Genomic DNA, 16,973 nt, shown 5'->3' with positions numbered 1-16,973 from the left:
CTACCTGATTCTCACAATAGGAATCTAGAAAGCTTCCCCTGCACTGTCCAATATCCAGGTATATATTTCTGTCCCACTGGTTTAGTTTTTGGCAAAAAAGTTACTCAATCGATTTCAAGTCACTGAATCCGATTCAGTGAATCGTTTTGAATCGTATCGTTCTACATGAACCAAAATCATCCTTGAATTGTATCGGCAACCACAAATCATGATACGAATTGAATCGTTGTTAAAATGAATCGTTACGACCATATTTGACACCGGCAAGGAAATGAACAAAGTCTCCACTGACCGATGTGCTTTACTGTCCAACTTTGCTACAAAAATAATTAACTAACAGCCTGGTTCAAAAAATGGTTTTGTCCTCCACAGTCGGATAATAGATAATCGTAGTCGATGATAACTTTATGGGGGATGAATTATTGTGTACTTTATCCGGTAAATGTAAACTTAGCAGAAAAAGTAAGTCATTTATGTTTGGTAGATTATTTATTTGCTGTAACAATGTTTCTTGCCAATAAATCTTATACCGTTGGAAAGCCTGTTTATTTCTCTTTTTAAATGGTGCCAAATCTGTCAGGAACATGCATTTGTGCGATGAGCAGCAGAGCCGAGTGTGTGGGTTGCACCCGTGAAAAATTTGCCAAATCTCTTCTGCCAATGCCAAACAACTTTGACTGTTGTTTGGTGTTTTGTTGATTGAAGTTTGAAGAAGCAAAAACCTATTGGCAATTCAACAATGTATCTATTTAAGAAGCAGGAGCCTTAGTGGTGTGGAGGAACCATACACAGCCACAACAGCTTGGCACCTCCTCCTCATGCTGGTCACCAGCCTGGTCTCACACTGCTGTGGGATGGCATCCCATTCTTCAACCAGGATTTCTCACAAGTCAGCCAACGTGGTTGTGTTGGTCACTCTGGCACAGACAACACGCCCAAGCTGATCCACAAGTGTTCAGTGGGTTGAGGTCAGGACTGCTGGCAGTCCCGCCATCCTCTCCACTCCCAAATTCTGGAGGTAGTCCCTGATAAACCCTGCTCTATGGGGGCGAGCGCTGCCATCTTGTAGGGTAGAGTTTGGTCCCAGACTGTGGAGATATGGGATTTCCACTGATTGAGGAATCCCGTCTCCATATCTCTCTACATAACGTTCCTCCACATGTTCAGGTTCCAGTACCTGTGTTTGCAGACACCAGCGTAAACGGGTCTGACAGTGAAAGGCAGTCATGGCATGATTCCTGGCAATCTCTTTGAAACATTTGGCAAATTTCTCATGGGGACAACCTACTTTCTTTACTCTGCTGCTCATCAAGCAAATGCATGTTTCTTATGAATGTGGCACCATTTATAAGGGAAATAAACAGGCTTTCCAACAGTAGAAGATTTACTGCCAAAAAGTATTGTTACAACACAGAAATATTCTACTAAGCAAAAATGACCTTACTGTTTGTGCTAGTAACCAACCCAGCCTCACGGCCAAGCAGCTAACCATCCTAAGCCTGCAGTTGGTCAGCCAAGTGAGCGAGCAGCTGTCTATGACTTATACATAGTGACTTTAATATTCATGCTACCTTTAATTCTGCCCTAGCAACTTCAACAAAGGTTACATTTGAAACTAAAATTTTTAATTATATACTTTTAGTCTCTGATTAAAAAAAACTTTAAGATGTTCAACATTGTAGTGTTTGACATTGTAGTGTCAGACAAAACCACCACCTTTCTCATTAAGGCCTTTCAGCCAGCAGGTGTATTTTTTATTTCTTTCTATTGAGGGAGAATGAAATAGCTTCACCTTTCCCCAGACACCTTATGCAGTACATAAGATCTGATAAACATTGAAGTTTACAGAGGCTTCAGTTAAAGATCTAAAGTCACTTTCGTATGAAGTACTGCTTTATCCGCTCAGACGTTTCAATAACTCCACATTTCAAATACTGTCCTTGGCATTCAGGAGACCTCTGTTGTGTCCTGTTAGGGGTTCGACTGTCCCCGTGCATACTAATGAACCTTTGAACATCTGTCCCACTTAGTCCCGGCATCGATAGCATAAAGAGGGGGCTGCTGATTTTTCACGGCTGGCTGGCTTGATAAAGCAATGTGTTCAGCTTGAACATGTGAGGCAGTTTATTAGTCCAGAAATGAGAGGCGATGACCCTGACCCACCTCTTCACGGAGCCCATGAAGCTGAGGAATCTAAGGACACCGCTTTATGAATTCCAAATTGAGTATTGTTATTTTGTCTTAGAGGCAATTGGGTTTTGATTTACCCTTGATTGCTCCTGTGTATTAATTTGCGGTTGTGTAATTGAGGATTGATTTCAACTTGCATGCATTATTTTCATAAGCTTTGTTTATATTCATGCCAACCCATTTATTCACATTACTTGAATGGGATGGAGTGCAATGAAGCAAATACTTAATTGGCAAGACTGTGACAATCTGAACTTTCAATAATTCCACTGCCTATTAAAAACGGCAAATGGCATTACATGTTATGAATGCCCAATGAGCCTGACCAAACAAATAACAAACACAAAATAGAAAATGACTGAATGCAATTGTCGCATTGGGTCGGTCGGCGACGCCGGTAGAGTGGCTCGTATTTTCCATATTCTAAATGTGAAAACCATCTGCCATGTTGTTTAATATCAAATTACACCAACTAATACATGAACGATTTTCTGTATAGATATATGTGCTATTCATTCGCTCAAATTATTTTTCAGTCAAGTTATTGGATGGAATGATGATGACCACAGAAAATAATTGCTCATGCATAATTTTCTAGTGGACTAAATGTGGTGCTTGGAGTCTGATCGGGATGGGTATTTGTGTTTTGCAAATCATGCAATGAGGTTTTAAAAAAATGTAAACATTTCACACCTCTACTTTGCTAAAAAACACAAAGTGGCACACAATTTTAGGGTAGAAATAAAAGTACACATTTTTAGATATGAAACAATTCCACAACACACAAAAATGAAAAAGAAGAAATAATACAATGCTACAAAACGATTTGGTTTAATTGTATTTTCATATTTAGGTTTTTGTGTTATTACTAATGTCAAACAGGTTTTCTTTTAGGGATTTGAGTCTTTTCGGATCAGTCACTACTTCCCAGTGCTCTCTGAGAAAATTAATTCGATGAACTTTCCCCCCCGAACCCGGTGTTGACTGGTTGGATCAGTGCTGCCATCACTTCCTGTGTTTACGGTTTATTGAGCCAAAATCTCTATGACGACCTATTTTTATTATCATAATTATTTTTTTAACAGTTAAAAAGCACCATTCTTTTTTTTTAATCATGTCTCGGGTTGACCCACATATGTGGGTGATACAGTAACTGGATCTGCAAGGATTCAACCAACTGATTTGTGGATTCACATTAGACCTTGTTTTGTTTTTGTTGTGGATCCATTTCATGACTCCTCAATAAACCATATGCTAAAACCAGCACTTTCTTGCTTGAGATCAATAAAAAATGTTACTGATGGAATAACAACTATTACTCACCAACTTCAGACATTTCAGGAACACTGGCAAAGTAGATTTCCTTGGAAAACTTGGGGGCATTATCATTGATGTCATGGATTTTTATGTTGAATTCCGTGTCGGGCTCCAGGTCTTCGTTGGTGTTCCTGTCCACAACTTTGGCGTGCAGGGTGTACATGTTCTTTTCCTCTCGGTCCAGCCTCTTGGTGGCGTGGATGTCACCGGACTTCTCATCAATCAGAAACAGGCTCCCTGCCCCGTCTCCGGTCAGGACGTATTTCACACTGCCATCGCCTTTGTCCATGTTGGAGTGTAGCTGAAAATTAGAGAGACTCGTCAGACGTGGGGAAATCAAATGTGGAGGCAGATCTGTGCAGATCCTGCTGTATTTTATTGGGTTTCTGCCATGCACTGACAAGAAAACAAACAACTCCAGCTCTCAGTCAAACAGTAATTCAGTGTAACCAATGGCAATGCTACACAGGAATTTGTAATACAATTATGTTGGAAAAAATCAAATTATCCAGAATGTTTACAGGTAGAAATTGCCCTTGAACAGAGAAAAATGTTTGTTTTCCTTCTGCTAATGTCAAATCAGTGTTTTTGCACTGAAGAATTATTGGCTCCCCAATTGTAACTTTGTGTCAAATATGCCCATTTACTTTCTTTTTGAGTATTTTTTGCTTCTTGTAATGGATTCAGAGCTATTAAGTTGACTATTATTAGAAACAGTTTTGATAATTCCTCTTTCCCAAGCCTTTTGTTGATGAGTGGTGCTTTTTTCTAACTCAGACTTTGTCCATATTTGCACTAAAATGTCTACGTGTACAGAGAATCTCACATGTACGATGGAATAAAACAGCAAAGCTACTGATGTATCTGTTCCAGTCCGAGTCTCGGTGCAGAACAGTATGTCTGCACTCGCAGTGTACGACATTATGAGTGACACGGTCCATTACTACAAGTCAAATTAGTCTCAGATTTATCTTCCAGATTGTGCCGTTGTAAAATGATAAAAACCTGACCTACAGCAACAATTGCTAAAATTAGCCACCTCTGACCTATCCATCACCTTGAAGAGCCTCGAAGTGTCACGGAGGAGTAATGGCGGGGTACTGTGACAGACGCTTGATTCAAGCTCATTACAGCGCTGGATATGTCAGCAGATATATTTGGAGCACTATCTCATGGGTTCGCCTTTTTAAATGACAAGAAGTTAGGGACGCAGACTGTACCGCACTAACTTGTTAATAATATTGCATGCGTGTTGTCAAGGAAGTAATTATTTTCTTCCTGCAGCTGGAAGAGCAATGTCAACAGTCCAACTCTGGATGGAAATCAGAAATGGATTTCCCAGAGAGCAGCAGCAGCTACTCTCGGGAAGAATTAAAAATTGGGGACGCATGTAACAACCAGACGCTGTCAAGTTCAAACAGGCAATATGCGCAGTTTGCCACTGCGTTTGAAAATACTTTCATGCAGATGAACTCAATTATCTGAAGCCTATTGAAGAGGGATAGTCAGCTTGAATGTTCACGATTCATTGTTTGTGAATTTTAATTCTGTCCTGAGCTGAACCATGGATTTAAGACGTGTTATGGATGTAAAAGCTCTTACTACTGTTGACTAAGAATGAGGGGATCATTTTGACAAGCAGGAGAGCGACTGTATGAGTTCCTGCATCCAAATGCAGAAGCTGACATTAATAGTTGCAGGTTTATGTGACTCTTACACTTGTGTTTTTGTGCAAAACAAACATTTTGACTTTTATCTTTACTCTTTGAAAAACATGTTGTTGGGGTTTCTTTTGCTGTTTTTTTTTTTCTTTTTCACATTTTAACTGTTTACCATTCATCAATGACCCTTACAGTATAACTGAGTTTGACTACCAATCACAGTCTGTTTCTCTGAAGGCTTGATGGTTACAAACTCAAACATTCAGTGCATCACAATAAAGCGCAACTGGCTGGATTTGGGTTTAAAATATGTGAAACTTCAATCATTTTCACCAATTTTGTCTAGAAAAATGGCAATAAAATATAACTGAAATGAACAGGTGATGAAAAAGCAGCACCACCAAACATGGCAACAAAGAGAATCCCTAAATATTTGTTTGTTGCTACAATCTGAAGGATGACGCATTACATTTTGAGAGCACTTAAAGAAAGCAGACATTCAAGTCTAAATCAAATTCAGGTCCTAAATCACTTTGAAATTCATTCATTGGAGTTTTCAGATTGTCACGCTGTGGCGTAGCAGAAATGAAAAAGATAATTTGTGTGCTTGATTGAAAAACTCAAACCTTAAGGTGCTAGCCCACAATTGCAACACAATATCTGAAATGATCAAGACTCGAAAATAAGTTGTACGCCAATTCCAAACAAACATCCGCTTGTATGTGCTGAATTGATATTTATTTTTTTTCCCAGCAGCCCTTGAAATACATTGACGACAGCCCCTTCACTTTCCATAAAATTAAAGTTTCAGTGCATTACAATGGATTTGTGACTTGTGGTGGCCTTGACCTTAAGTTCAGGTAACAAAAAATTGAAAATAATATATGGATGCATCAATTCACTCTTGATCTCCAACCTGATTCCAATGCATACTGTACCTCCTGAAAACCAATCCTGATGCTAATAGAAAGAGGGAATATTATTGTTTTCAATGTCAATATTTGAAATGAAAAGTTTAAAACGGCATGCTTTGTCTGAACTGAGTAAATGAAATACAGATATTCAACAGTAAAAACTTTTGTCTTGTCATTCTCATCATGTCATATCTTATCAGTGACGGTTCCCAATAGCAGTATTGGATTGATTCAGTCCGGTCCCTACCACCCTTTCAGGGTCTGAACAAGCTTTAGGTGAAGTATTAAAATGAAGTTTACATCTACGATATGAGCATTTTCTCCCTTATAAATGAAAGAATAAAAAGTCTCATCCCTCCATGCTCACCCAGTTGTACTTTGAAACACATTGTTTATTAATGTAAATCATCGTAGGAGGTCAGCTTACTATGCAGCCCAGAACTTTCCAATGACCTAAAAAGAATGCATTTCATCACTGCTGTTCAGAACTTTTCAAAGTCACTTGGTGCTGCAACTGTAATCATTAAGCCAGGACAATTTCAGACTGCAGCGATTGCATTTATGTAAAGCTTTTGATTATATTCTCCTCTAGTTTTTATCTAATCATTACCATATTTCCCAGTCTTCGTTATTAGTCCTTAAAAAGAATCTCAGGAGAAAAAAACAAACAAACAAGGAGCCATCGGAGGAGCCTGTACCTTATGCAGCCAAGATGCCTGCAAGATAATAAGAATTTTTACAGTTAACTTTGCAGTTTATGCCTCAGTCTTGTTGGAAGCCTCCAGACCTGTACCTCATGCACCAATTACTGGGTCTGCATGTTGTTGCCTTCTTAATCATATGGGTAAAACATTTCTCCCCCAGCGATATAGGTTTTTCACTGAGTGGTGCTGCAAATGAGGAACGATTGTGCACAAGCAAACAATGTTGGTATGAAATAACATGATGTCTAAAAATAATAGAGCTCCTATTCATCTTAATCAGTGAGTCACTGTGCCAGCATAAAGGTCCCCCCAGGAATACTCTACAGGGATATCTCACAAAAAAAAAACATACAAGTTCAATTCATTTGGTGTAATGTGCTTATTTAAAATGTAGAAACAAAGCTGAAGGATTTCCGTTAACACGTGCCAGGAGCAATTGTTCCATGAGTCAAAGTATGTAAAACTCTCCAACTAAGATGTGGGATAAACCTAGATCAGCTTGTACAATTTGGAACAAAAAGATGGCTTCATACTTTTGACCGAGTACGCACTAAGTCTTTCCACGCAGCCTTTACAAAACCAAATGTAAGCAGCACCACGATATATTTGAAGAGATTTAGTGGCTCTCCTGTCTAGGCCTTGCAGCACAAACACAGCCTTTTCAAGGCCTTACAACAGAAGCACAGAAGAGAGCCTTGATGAGTTAAATCGCCTTGCACAAACACTGAGGAATTGTCAGTAAAGCAGCAAAATCATTGGCAATTCTTGTCAGGTCTCTGGTAAGCATTGCTTGCTGCTGCAAAAAGGAGATAGCAAAATAGCGTGCCGAACGGATACTGAATAATCAGTCTTTCTTCTCTCTCCCTGCGTTTTTTAAGACCTAGGCTACATTTCTTTACTACCGGAGCCCTGTGTTATAATGTGCAATATGCAGGCTAAAGTTATAGCCTACAGTATCTCTAATGTTCTTCATATTTTCCGTTCCTTGCAGGAAATTTATGCAGACATCTACTGAACAAGGCCTTCCAAATTCCCAAGGCTCCTTATTGTCCAAATATTAACACAACAAAGTAAGCTACCTTGAATATTTTAATTTAGGCCAGCACACTTTGTTTACATGGCTCGGCACAACGCAGTGTACCGAGAATTTAACAGGATTTAGTTTACTTCAAACACAGCAATCGAATGCTCCCGGATCCAAAGTTTGCCGTTGTGTTGCTCAGCATTGCAAGTGTTCACACTTCACAGCCCTGATTAAGAAGTAGGGCACCACAGCTGCAGACAGTGAGTGCTCACACTCGTTAATGGCCCCCGTGAAAGTCAGTTAAAATGAGATTTGCACTCAAATTATATGAACTTGCATGGGGAATGAGAATGCTATAAGATGTGTTTTTTATACAGAGGAAATGACTGAACTCGGGGTAAGTACTAAAACTCTAAATGACTGAATGACTAATTATTTGTCTCACTCCTCCTGTGAGGTGTCAGTATTATTTAGAGTTATTTTAAACAATGTGATATGCAGTCGTCACTTATTGTTACAAAACAGTACAGCACTGTTTTCTTTCCCCGTTAAGCTAAAGCACTTGCAAGGGTGGGACCGTTCTTTACATCAAATTTCATTGCCATAATCAAGAACTCAACCACTAGTGACAGCCAGCGAGCGTGTGTGGGCTGATTGGAGAGCTTTGATTGAATGTGAAATAAACAAGATTTCCCACAGTGCACTGCAAAGGGCTATTAAGTGATCTTTATTTGGAAGACCATCAAGGCTTTGATGGCTGTGTGCTGGGCATGAGAGTCCTCCCCGCATCTTTCTTGCTCACTTGTTTTATTTCTCTCCTTTTTGCTCTCTCCCTTCCTTCTCTCTTCATCTTTTTCTTTTCCTCCTTCAGACTTGTTCATGATTACATAATTATATACAAATTACATAATCATTGTATAATTCTGGGCCTAGGGAACACTTGGCAGAGTTGCTTTAAGTACAACTAGAACAAATCCTCCAAACTCCTACCAATCAATTATCTCACAATGAGTTTATTGATTGGTTGGCTTTTTATTTATATAATTAAAACAACCAACGGGAAAACAGGAGCTAGTAAGGCCCTGTTCCATTTGATTTGTCACTCTAAACGGACCCACCGATATTTTGCATGCATGATCACAGCAACCTGGTACACAGTTTGTTATTCAAAACCATCTGGGAAGTCCTCCGTTGAAAGAATCAATCATGAAATAGTCGGCAGGTGATTGGGGCAAGCAAGAAAATGCCCTTCACTTGTTAAAAAAAGAAATAAATAGATGTTTAGCGCTCAGATTGGTAGCCTAAAACATGGAAAGATGGATTATTTGATAGTAATCTCAAATGTTAAAGACTTCAGCTGGCCTATAGGGTACGGTCATTGGACTGGGAGGAGAAAATCATGGAAAACCTCACATACTGCATTTAATGTGGATTTTCTGTACTTGGCGTATCGTACGGAAGTGGAGGGTGGAGTGAAGTTTAGTTACTAGCTCCACCCCCTAAAACACCCTGTTATGAACAGAGCAGGAAACATGCTTGTAAATGGAGCTATAGGATCATATTCCTTTGCTTAGAGACATTTGACTAAAACCTCAGGAAATTGTATCAACTTGAAACAAAAATGCATAAAATGTCTCCTTGAAGATATTTACAAGAAGCGAGAAACTCTAAAATACCATTTAGATAAATGAAATGCTGCACATCTTCTGCTGTTGAAAGACTCCTTATATGAAAACATTTATACTCTGAATCTCATTGTATAAAGACTTTAACATGCTTTTTATTCATAAAGTTGCTCTATCGGTCTCCGTCTCCATCTCTGTTGCTAAAACTCCAAAAATTAATCTGATGGATTTCGTGATGCGCATCGCCACAGCTTCTTTTCCAAACAAAATAGCTCTCCTGCCCTCCCCCACCCTTATTTTATTACAGCCTCATGTTTTTCTGACAGTTTAATAGTAAATGGTATTGGACACCAGAAGCGTGTGGAGCTGATGAATCTGATTGCTGTAGTGCCACAGAGGTTGGGTGCCAAAAGGCATCAAAGAGTGGAGAATAAAGCCACGTCTCACCAGTTACAGACGTGCCGGCGGATGGCCCCATTTATACTTAGCATTTGCTTTGCTGCATTATCACGGATCAGCTCAAGGTGAATTTCATTGGCCTTTGTGATTGATATGTTTTCTTCCTTCTCTCTATTTTCCATTTATTGCTTGGTGTTCCTTTCTCCTCATCCACATCAGGATGATGGTGTCTGCGAAAGAAGTTGTCACATCCCCCTACTCAACCTCTCACAAGACACTTGTTTACTCCAGAGAATGAGGTGTGTGATGAAAGCGAGCTTCCTCTGAGAAAATTGGCTGTCGACAGTCACCTCATTTCCCTCCGAGTTGATAACCGAAGCGTTGCCATCACACCTGTCTTCGTGGCGTTGGCACAAGCGAGCTGACAGGAGCCTCTCTGATCTGCGTGAATGGGGACATGCGGCATTGTTCTGGAACTCTCTAGTAGAAGTGTATCTTAAGGGAGTTGTTGTTTTTAAATTTGATATCAAAAGCACTCCTCTGTTCTGGCTTTGACCCGTTATCGATCATTCCGTCTGTGCCTATCCGTGTGTTTGTTTGTGCATGCAGTAGTGTGTGTCATACTTGTACACAGAATTGATGTCTCCTTTGGTGTCCGGCTCAGACACCAAAGGGTTAGTTGTTTTAGTCTGCCATAGCTCATGCTAACTTATGACACTAACTCATGTTAGGACACTTTCGATCAAATGTACCCATCCATCTTCATTTCAAATGTCACTACAGAATCAACATCCAAGTGCTCTTGGAGCTGAAACAAGGACTAGCAGAGCTCCTCCAAGCCTGCAGTCACCACTGGCTCAGTGGAGAAAGTAGAAATGGTGGACAAAGCATTAGGTCACGCAGCCCACTGGTTTCTGAGGGGGGATTTGAGGCATCTATTTCTTCATACTACTCTGGGACGGGAGCATCATCGGGAGCCCATCATTGGTCAATGAAAATGATCTGTTGGTACTAGCTCTTTCAGCCGGTCCCCATCAAAATACCTCCAGAGCTGCCAGCAGACGTTTACCGGACGATATTCTGTTTCACATGTTGATTCGATGGGGAAATCTTCATGACTGGTGCCTTAAGCCGACGAGGGATTAATAGCTGATTGCTTCGCTAAGCGCAGTAGCATGACAATTGCGTATGAGGAAGTGATAACGGCTAGGCCGTTGGCCGAGCCGACTGCCAATCAATCATTAGAAAATAAATGTACTGCTGTCTTTAAATTCTCTTGGTGTGTTACAAAGAAATTCACCCTTCTGAGTTATCATGGATGTGCAATCAAACAATTGAGACCGAAAGGTTTTTTTTCAACTAGGCTAATTACTGTATCTGTGGTGTAAATTTGGACATTTTAACGTGAGGCTCGGTGGAAATTGACTCGCTTTTGTGGCCAGTTGAGGAACTGCAAAAAATCTTACTTTTGCATGGGACTCAACCCAGAAGTAAGATGGTTGTCTCTTGGCAGATCCCAGCAGCCGAGGCAACAGTCTGATGACCTGGTTAGTGAATCTGAAAGGGTCCGATTCATTTGGCGGAAGGACCGGCGGCCTGAGTTGCTACAGGATTTAGACAGTGAGCTAGACACAGTCCCACTTGCCACCTTCTGGTTAGGAATCTTCAAACAGTGGCAGATAGATGTTTCAGGCTACTTTGCGAAGGACACGACCCAACCCTGCAAATATGTTAGGTAAGTGAGATTCCAGTTACTGACCAGCAGGTGGGATGTTGTGGTCGTTTTTTGACTCTACCTTAGCATTTGTATTGTCTTGTGATGCCTTGCCCATGAACATCCTCAAAGAGTTTTTTGGAGTTTTTTCTGCCAAGTTTGATGTTATTTTTAAGATTCCTGCCCACAGTTGCTCATGGCATTTTCTTTTTTTCTCTTTTTTGATGTTGAATGGCAGCTGTCCACTGTTCAACAGTGAAACTCACTTTAGATTTAGTAGTAGATGTTCTTTGTGGATTACTTTGTGGAGTAGAGGAAGAGAGCATTTGTTTGCAGTCATGTGTATCTGATGGCTCCCGTTAACTGAGCCTCTTCCAGCCAGATTTCTGGCAGCCCATCCATCTCCAACCAATTACATCAAACACCAGCTCACCAGGCTGAACCGTTCTATAATTAGTCTACAGATAATGTGTTTGGAAACCTTACCTTCCCGACGTATTGATGGTCACTTCCCGTGTACTCCTCCAACAGGAAGAATTGATTCCACATCCATCCACGTTTGGAACGCTGAAGAATCTTCCCATCACTATCTGGCATCCCAAACAGATTCCCAATATTCCCAGTTGTAAAAGGAAGGGCAGAACTGGGCCAAAGGATGGAGAGCATCAGGAGTAGCAGAGCCTGATTCGGTTTCATGGTATCCAAGCTGGGAAACGTCCAGACTGAATTCAGATTTATGGAGATAAACGTCTGAGAGGATGAACACTGGAAGGTCGTGTCATCAGAACAGACATTGTATTCCTTTGCTGATGTCCTCCAAGCCCCTGTGAAGAAAGGAAACTGCAGTTAAGAGGGACATAATCACACTTATTGCATCTTAATATCCTAGCATGGTAGAGGAACCGGTGAAGTAGCAGATTACACCGCAGGAATGCTTGTGTACACAGACGCTCCAGGCAAATTTACTCAGTGCTGTGTCATTTTTCAGTTTGTGCTTCATGGAGGCAGCAGCGAAAAAGAAATATGAATCACCCAGTAGGAAAGGCTTCCATGTGCTTTCTTCATGCAACAGTGAGCTTAAAAAACTTTAATTTGCCGGTGAGAGCTTGTCTAAGACCAGCAAACCCAATGTTAAATTTAAATGTAGCCACGATGAAACAAAAATTAATGAAGTAACAACTATTTGAACGCTATTTAGAAGCCTACGTAGGTATATATTTTTCATGAACTAAAAATTACCCAGTAATAAGAAAGGTTGTAAAGCAAATGCAGCAGAACTCATTAGACCAACTTCTAAGGAAGTGATAAACGATTGAGGGGGGAAAAGCATTGCATATAAAGAATTTCAAGCTATTGCAGTATAAATGTATCATCAAACAACTGCAACACTCTGGGTACATTACCGCCGGAGTGAATGTCAAATTCCAATTAAGTTTAAACACTCACGGTCCTCGTCGTGTATTAAAATGCTGTTATGGTTCTGTGTCTGGGCCTTGTGACGAACACTTCTACTGTTGGTACATAACAAATTTCTTACACACTTTTTTCTCTCTTGCACTGATCTTTCACTTTCATTACAACATCTTACGGAAATCATCTCAGTTCATCGTGACTTATTCATCAGAAGCTGCCTGTAGTCTTGAGATTGCAGTAAAGAGGGTCCGTTGCCCTCAGAGGGTTGCCTGATCGAGCCCCAGCTTGCTCAAGGGTCCCTGGGCAGGACGTCGACCCCGCGCCGCTGCCATCGCCTCAGCTGCTCAAAGTGCGGCTCCCAAGCTCGGATAAAATCAGGGGGGTTGTGTCTGAAAGGGCCTAAAAAACCTCTGCTGAATCAATATGCAGAAGACAGTGAACTGCAGTATAAAGGTAAAAGTGCTTAAAGAAAAAAAAAGCATATTTAATAAGGATGAGTAGCACCTCTAATAAGTTGCATTAGTAAGTGCTTCAAAGCCACTGAGCATGTTTAAATAGCCTCGCGGACGCGTGTCTCAGGGCAAAGTGCTTCTGACGTGAGGAAGAGACACCACCTCAACACGCTGTTAACAAAGTCAAATTTTAGTTTTGGGTTCTTCACTCTCATCCAGCCCCAGTACCCACCTACGTTAGAACCTGTAACGCGGGCAAATAGTTTGCCTTGCTAAATGGAAGTGTCTTTTTTTTCCTCTTCTTCTTTCCTCCCCATCTCATCCATCACCCCCACACTACCTCAATTTTTAACTCCACTTCATTTTTTTGTTCTTTTGGGTCCATTACTGATGGGTAATTTCATTGATTTATTTATTTTTTCTTCCCAAAAGATGTTACAATGTTCTCTAAAAGAAGAAAATCCATTTCAGCATGTAGTGAATTGCCAAAAGCACCCTGGGTATCCGTGGAGCTTTGTGCCTGAGATAAGCTGTTTTATGATATTGGCAGTCTTCTTCCAATACCTCACACAGGCCGTGTCCCCAGCAGGACTGACCCTGATAGATAATTTGGGTGTGCATGCATATTTTATGGTCTTTTGAAAGTTAATCTCAATAAATCTCTCCTTTCTTTCTAATAGAACCCATTTCGCCGGGTTCCTGCGTGAAGGCTGGAGTACGAGAATTATCCTGACAAGCATTCAGCGTGTACCTCAGGGAATGCTTCTGAACGCACAAAACAGCCAGCTCCTCTGCTTTTGTTCAGAGCTTTTAAACACCACACTCGTGTCAGTGGAGTAAGTCGCATGAACAAAGGATCTGCTACTGTCTATGAACAAATTAGTATCATAGTTCCATTGATTGAAGAAAAGTGCCAAGTCGAAGAAAATGTAATCCTTTGAATAGAAAAACAAAGCGTGAAGCTAATCGCAATTAAAAACAAGTCATTGTGTGTATCCTTTGCAAGTCACGCAATTTGTCTTAATTTAATCTGTTAGAATAATATCAGAGACATCTTCCAGAATATGAAGAGGTATTTTTCAAATGGCACCAATGATCAGAGCAGTCGCAGACTGTGGTGTTAAATTACTGTTCCTTAAACATCGCTGTCGCCTGAACCCGAACTGGGGAAAACTAGATGTAAATGTTGCCGGACCGCCGAGTTATTTAAAAGAGATGAAATGGAGATTTTGATTTAAATTGTAGATCTGTGCTGTTTTTCTATGTGAGGCTGTTTTCTGGTATGAAATGTGGCGTAAGAGTGGCACGTTCAAAATCAGGACGCACCGCCATGCAATTAATCTGGTCTAATGCCTGTGATTGCATTTTCTAATTATCATTCCAGCCTGTCCTTGAGTTTTAATAGCATTCTTGATATTAATCTTTGATGTGGCGCGCCTATTAAGCATTAGGCCACTGTTTCTTTTCAGAATACTTCCAAACACTCCATTAAAGGATGAATGAGCACCCCCAAATCCGTGCCAGTTCCTATAGACGCCAGCTGAAATATCTCAACTCATCCCTGGTAAATACTAGGGTGCAATGAAAAAAAGAATAAAAAAGTTGTTTAGAATTAAAATAACTTCCCAGGTTATATGGCTTGGCATTAAAACACATGGACGGGAGCTGAAAGAATTATTAAACGTGCTTTTAAGTGTTGTCTGTGGCTGTTATTCTTAATCTTGGCAAAGAGACACTGGCTGGCAACTGCTCTGCCGTGCTCCATTTCTCTAATCTGCAAATTATACATTCTTGTTTTGCTGAATAAGAATATCTTTGATCAGATATAAACGAGCTGTTCATCAGGCTGCGCTTCCTCGAAAAGCACAGCCTTGCACATTGGTCCGCATGAATTTTCATGCACAATCATCCCAAAATTGAATGTATAAGCCCCCCCTCCCTTTTAAAAACAACACACTGAGCTCTGCAACTAAGCAGTTTTGTGGATTCTCAGGGAAACAATAATTATACGCGTGGTACGCTGTAGCAGTCGGGTTGGTAAACCTCCTTTAGGGGTCTCACAGGCATGATAAATTGATAATCCTCCACACATCGGAGACTATTAACCTGAAAATTGACTTTTGCTACTATAAGTAGCTGAATTTTTTTTCTCTCTTTTTCTTTTTAAATGTTATCAACGGCATGGCCCGTGTCACGTTGATATCAAAGCAATTAAATACAAAGAAATGTCATCCAGAGAGCCAAAGTAGAAGCATATGAGCAATGATAGGAGTCTCATGAAGAGTGCAGCTCACTATGACCATCACACATTTATTATCATAAAACTCATATAAAAACATGAATTCAGTGGACAACATAATTAAACATCAGCTGTTCAAAACCTTAGCCCCCCCCCCCGTGTTTAATCAGCTCTCTTTTGAAACTGCTTCTTTTCAAATGTTGTTAATTTTAGCCTTATGTCCTGGCATTTCAAATTCCAACAAGTTCATAAATTAAGCGTCATTGATAAAGCAGGGCAGAGGTGAGGTTCTTTTTTTTTGGGGTGGGGGGGGTTGCACAGGAAGTTGACAAGGTCATCAAGCGTGATGTCTTGGTCATCTCTGCACACTGTTTTTTGTTTTCCAATCCCACAATCATGACTGGCGGCTGCATTACTTATGCAGGGGGGGAAAAACAGACCATAATGCCCCGAACTGTGTTCTGGAAGCCGGCGTTGTTTTTGACTGGCACTTTGAGTGGCTGCGGTGATTACTCGCTGGTACGGACAGACCTGCACGGACGCAGGGGGGTGTAAATCTGGCATGATGGGCGTTGATGCAGCGCATGCAGCACCTGTCCGAGGCTCCACTTGGTGGAGCCCTAGACCTTCCCAAGTCAGCCGGAGCGGCTGCAGTCCTCGCCAGACCTCAGCAGCCTTTACTCATGTTTTCAAATCCTCAAAGCAATTTTGTGATACGGTGCACACTTTCTTTTCTCTCTTTGTGGAGAAGCAACTGTGGGTTCAGTGCTGGAGGGGTGGGGGTGGGGGGGGGTATTTTTGAAAAGGGTATGTTGAGTGAAAGGGTAACAAAATCCAACATATGTAGTATTTAGGGAAAAGCCCTGCATGGTTTGTGTTTGCTTGCCTGCAGGAGGGTGTATGCATTTTAACAGGGCTGTAATGAAGTCTGTCCAACTACTGGGGCCAAACCTCGAGAGATGACACGCTCCCTGAAGAACTGACAAATTTAACTCAAACACACTGACATGTCCTCACTAACTTTTCATGCACTTTATTTCCCTTCTCCCTGCGTACCACTTCCTCACATTTATATATGGTGTTTTTCAATAAATATTCATGTCTAATCCTGTGAAAGCCGCCGTGTGGATGCTTGTGAGAGCCTCTTAGCCTGTGTGGGAGAATGGATTTCCACCTCTTTTCATTTTAATGCTGAGAGGTCAATCTACATATGACAAGGAGCGTGTTAGTAGCTAATTTGCACTAAACAATAATGGTGTTACATGGGAGACCTGGAGCGTGCCACTAAATGCACGCATATATCACTTTGCCGCCTGTAGAG

At 40.9% G+C, this 16,973-nt stretch overlaps 1 protein-coding gene across 1 annotated transcript in view; it reads right to left on the bottom strand.

The window, feature by feature from the left end:
- Positions 1-16,973, bottom strand: part of LOC133423081 (cadherin-10-like) — a 39,429-nt gene that overhangs the window by 21,487 nt on the left and 969 nt on the right. Inside the window, exons 2-3 of the mRNA XM_061713187.1 lie at positions 12,035-12,372; positions 3,514-3,808 (exon numbers count right to left, since the gene is read on the bottom strand). Of these exons, the coding sequence (XP_061569171.1) occupies positions 3,514-3,808; positions 12,035-12,244 (505 nt within the window). The 5' untranslated portion in view covers positions 12,245-12,372. The remainder of the gene's footprint in view (positions 1-3,513; positions 3,809-12,034; positions 12,373-16,973) is intronic.

The sequence above is a fragment of the Cololabis saira genome, chromosome 22 (genome assembly GCF_033807715.1).
Source record: "Cololabis saira isolate AMF1-May2022 chromosome 22, fColSai1.1, whole genome shotgun sequence".
Lineage (NCBI taxonomy): Eukaryota > Metazoa > Chordata > Actinopteri > Beloniformes > Belonidae > Cololabis > Cololabis saira.
The sequence above is the reverse complement of the archived record's forward strand: the minus strand, read 5'-3'. Positions and strand labels throughout refer to the sequence as shown.